The 4,712-nt window shown below is 37.4% G+C and overlaps 1 protein-coding gene across 1 annotated transcript; it reads right to left on the bottom strand.

Annotated features, from left to right (window-relative positions):
* Positions 1–2,345: 2,345 nt before the first annotated feature.
* Positions 2,346–4,118, bottom strand: LOC100370548 (uncharacterized). Its single transcript, XM_002733000.3, has 2 exons — positions 3,918–4,118; positions 2,346–3,065 (listed from the first exon to the last, which is right to left on the bottom strand). The coding sequence occupies exons 1-2, from the start codon at positions 4,002–4,004 to the stop codon at positions 2,658–2,660; spliced, it is 495 nt and encodes a 164-aa protein (XP_002733046.1). The 5' UTR covers positions 4,005–4,118; the 3' UTR covers positions 2,346–2,657.
* Between the last annotated feature and the right edge of the window lie 594 nt (positions 4,119–4,712).

Genomic DNA, 4,712 nt, shown 5'->3' with positions numbered 1-4,712 from the left:
ATGAGTATTTTTTGTAATATTAAATACGGATTCATCACTCGCGTAACGTAACAATGAAGAAGAAGAAAAATACAATGTATTTTATCATCGGTTTACGATGCATCTTACGACAAGTTTGCCGATGCACATAATGCCTTTCACATTGCTGTCGGCCAAGTCGTGGAAATATCAAAATTTTAATTATTATTACATTGATACCATAACGAGGGAGGTGAAACAGTATAACTAAACGTATAAACGTGAATCCGTATTTAATATTACAAAAAATACTCATTGTACACTTAAAACTGTTTGAAAATGATTACTACCATTTATTCCATCAATCCGCAGTTAATGGGAGGAAGAATGTCGATGAAAATATAACGTCTCAATTTTATGTTTTGTTAAACTGTTAAGTGCGAACCTAACTACATGTAATCACTCGAGTACATTCGTACGTATTATTGTAATCACAATGTGTATAATGAAAGTGTTAATTACAAATATGTTAAAGCATAGACTTTGTTTTCTAAGGTCTATGGTTAAAGCAATTAATAAAAGTCAATTTATGTTTAACAGGTGGAAATTGGAAATTGGATCAAGGTGTTTTTTTGAACCACGACGACGACTACAGTGTCTTGTCCTGGTAGCTAAACCGTTGTTGATATCTCGATTGCATGTTTGCATGTATTGCTGCGCGATGGCAGGACTTGATGTCAGCGATGGACCACGATCACGGCCACGATGACCAGGAATGGGAAGGGATGACGATCGCGTTAGTTCAACTAATCTTGTTTCATCTTTGGTGCGCAAAGAACAGTGGGGGCTAGGCCCCGGAACATGAATCCACATCACACGCTACCTCGGACCCAAAAACTTTCGTCCATATACACTTGAATTCTGGATTGAATCGACGTGGAAAGAAATTTAAATAAAAATAATGGTGTGATAATTGAAAGATATTTAAATAATGGTGAAATAATTGAAAGATATTGAAATAATAGTGAAATAATTCTATTTTGGCGGTGATCTCACCCCATAGGTCTGGTCTATACCAAAACACACACAAACGTACGAGGTATCTTCTGAAATATAAAGTCGGAACCTAGTTATAATGTAGAGGCCCCAGACCGATACCTTTTATATGGCGGTAGTTTAAATCTCAGAAGAGGGTGAGTAGGATGGCTTTACCTGATTTAAAAAAAATAACACTGCCTCGAACCATCTTATATTCCTGGAATTGTTAATACTTTTGAAGCCCAGCCACAAAATCTAAATCGAATAATCCAATATAATGCCAATGACCAACATCGTATTCCAGTCAGCTTAATTTACAGCATGTCAGACCGCTGTGAGAGTCCAGAGTTCGAACAAATATTATGTTTTGGTTTATTCTTAGCACAGTACAACGTGGTTAGTGTTGCATTGCATGTCACGTGGTCTGCATAAAAAAACTCCACGGACGGATTTATGAGAACAGTGCCGGGTGAAGTCCCATGATATTTATGGTACTATAGAAGTCAGTGTGAACATTTATGAGAACAACAGCGTATAACAGTCGGGACAATTTATGGGAACAAAGCGACATTTAGTGTGAATACAGACCTGCAGTGATCGATAATCACTAAATGGGTTCTAAATTCGAGGCATAGGTTAAGCATGAATAAGCACGAATACACATTTTTTAGTTAACTTTCCTGTCAAATGAAAGTTTAAATTCACAATGGCCAGTAATTGATAAAACACCAAGTGCTTATAAATGGTAGTAGATGCTCTGGCTGATTAAATAGTACTATTATAGAAAATTGTACTGTAAAATACTGTAAATCATGTGAACAGAAATCTGACAAATCCAGGGAATTGTGCATTTATGATCAACCAATCACGATTGCGTGTTGATTACACTCAATTATCGTAATTGGTAAACAATTACACAACTGGTGGCCGTCGGGTCAGAGTGCAAACACCTTCGAATTTTGTTTTTATTCTTGCGACATTCCGATAATAGTGCCCAAGCTGACGTTTGGTAAAATTGGAATAAAAAATATAATTGCACGTTTGACTATTTAGTATTTCGATGTCCATAATGACGCCAAAGTATAATCAGGCAATACACCATAGATTGTAGTTTGAGGACAGTTATTCAACGAGAAATTGGACGGAACAAGTGCCGTTTAATTTAAACTACGTTTAACACTGGAGTTTTTATATCCCAAGTCTCGAAAATGGTTCAGTTTGAGGAAAACCCATGAACTGTACGATCTCCTTTATCACACAATACGTAACGCTAGAGGGCGACGTTGCACTTGTCCGTCACTAATTATGACAAGTCCTTTTGAAGGGAGTATTAGCCAACACGCAAAATGCCCAGTTTTATGTAAACTTTATTTATAACCTTGTGAACGAATGACACCAGGTCATTACTAAATGGCTTGAAACTAAAAATGTAATAAAAAAACACAGTAAAAATACGTTTAAAAAACATATCGAGCGAGACGCATTATTGTCATTATGGTCACAAGTTCATTGAAAGGCTCGACAAAATACCCATTTCAGGTAAAATATATTGTAAGAATAGTAAAATCGAATACAGCAGTATGAAGAAAGAAGTGTATATACTGAAAGTTAAAAAAGTTCAGCGATCTGATTTTAGAAAGGCAAAATGACCTTTGTAATATTTATTGACGCTCCCGCTTATCGAGCCTCATACCCAGTTTCCTTCCGCCTTTCTGACCAATTTTAGGCATACGACGAATTGCCTTTTCTTCGTGATTTTGGCGTGCTAGTTTTCGTTCCTGAACCATTGCTCTGCGTTCCTCTGGGGTCTTGCGACCACCTTCCAATCCCAGGCTCATCTTCTGCTGCTTGAACTCTGCCTTTAGGTTCGCCATCTTGGCTCTCTTCTCTTCCAATGGGAGGTCGGATTTCTTTATGCTCATTATTTCTTCCTTTCGTTCCCGCATCATGCGACGTTTCTCTTCAATTTCTGGGCGAAGTTTCACTTGCGTCGCTTTGTGTGCCATTTTTCTAGCCTTTTCAATGGGTCTAATTGGATGAGACTTCTTCAGGTCTGTAACCGATGCCGCCTATGGAAGGAGAGAGACAGTTCGTCAGACTTTTGAACAAAACAATTGATGTGCATGAACATTCGGTGCAGTAGAATAACAAACCTGTCAGGACGAACAACCGAAGTGGAAATTAAATAAGCGTGCAACAATAAAACTACACTACACTACACTGCACTGCACTTGCAATTCTTGCAATTGCCTCTACGACTGGACCGACTGAAAGTGGATTCGATCGGATAGTGTTCCGCAATTCAATTAACCATGTATACAAGTGTGCAATAATGTGAAATGTGACCTTCCGAAAAGCGGTGAAATGTTCCCTACAGTGTTAAGATACAGACCCACCCAATCCACCATGATTACGCAAATAATTTTGTATGACAAAGAATTATTTTTTAAATGCCCGTGGAACGAAATGAAACTAAAAAGAACCGCCATCGGTCAAAGCACGACATTTACACCGAAAATTGCACTGTAACTATGCCTTCTAGCAAGATTGTCACAACAAAGAAATCAACAAGTTGGTTGTAACGTGGAACAACGAATAGATTTCGTAGCTGCATTGTTATTCTGTGTACGCATTTGACCTAAATATAAACAGTCGCCATGTCTTCATAATGCGAACAATAACTCCATCCACTTCAAATGCCAAGTCCACAGCAATGGTTACTATGTTTTTAGAGGAAAATTGGGGCAGTGAGAAAAACACGATTCGTCTCAAAAAACATTTAAGTCAGCGTCCTCAATGCACTTTGCTTCGAAGTTGATTACTGTATTTACAGGTATAAACAAAGAAATGGAAAACCAAGAAGAAAGAAACAGTCGTACGCCATTTTGAAAGACAGCTTCTTGTTGTAGTAGCGCACTCACCTTGGGTTGTTTGGCGTCTTTAGAAGCATCTTCCGCCATAACCATGCCGATAACGGCGACAACAAACACTGCAACTAGTATTTTCATGGCAAGGGCTGTAAAGCGTCCAATCTGTAGAGTTTATAAAGTTACTTATTGCAGATTGAAAGACCGATGCCTTCGTCGTGTAACTGAAAGAGCTGGGCGAAGGAAGTCTATTTATATACGCGACGTTTATAATTAGAATAACAATAGAGAGTTATGCGTGTTCATTTCAGTGTGTCAACGCACGTGACGGGTGTAACTTAACATAAATACGTCATTCAGAACTCCAGCTGAGGTCTTTGTAAAGAACGTGGAACCAACTGCAATATAGGGAACTGTCTACAAACCATTACAATTCGGCTTGAAGTGCGGTCAACGTGAATGTGGGATGCTACTGGATGGCACGTCCCGCCTTAGTGATAAATGGTCGAATCCCGATGTTACCCATTGCAGTTGCCGGTATGAATAAAAGAACGCATTATTAGCAAGGCAGTTTCCGTCTACAATAATATAGAAAAATTAGTATTATCTGTTATTTTTTCCTGGTCACTTTATAATCAAGTATAATAAATAAATAAATAAATAAATAAATAAATAAATAAATAAATAAATAAATAAATAAATAAATAAATAAATAAATAAATAAATAAATAAATAAATCAATCAATCAATCAATCAACCAATCAATCAATCAATCAATCAATCCATCCATCCATCCATCCATCCATCGAATGAATGAATGAATGAATGAATGAATGAATGAATGAATGA

This window comes from Saccoglossus kowalevskii, chromosome 17, assembly GCF_978046115.1.
Source record: "Saccoglossus kowalevskii chromosome 17, keSacKowa6.1, whole genome shotgun sequence".
Classification (NCBI taxonomy): domain Eukaryota; kingdom Metazoa; phylum Hemichordata; class Enteropneusta; family Harrimaniidae; genus Saccoglossus; species Saccoglossus kowalevskii.
Note: the sequence above shows the minus strand (reverse complement) of the source record. Positions and strands in the feature narration are given on the sequence as shown.

What these genes read in the sequence shown, in the direction of transcription:
- LOC100370548 (XM_002733000.3), bottom strand. Translation starts at nt 4,004, where the DNA reads ATGAAAATACTAGTTGCAGTGTTTGTTGTCGCCGTTATCGGCATGGTT. An exon ending in AAGACGCCAAACAACCCAAG is followed by an intron (nt 3,066 to 3,917) that starts GTGAGTGCGCTA and finishes CTCCTTCCATAG; the next exon opens with GCGGCATCGGTTACAGACCT.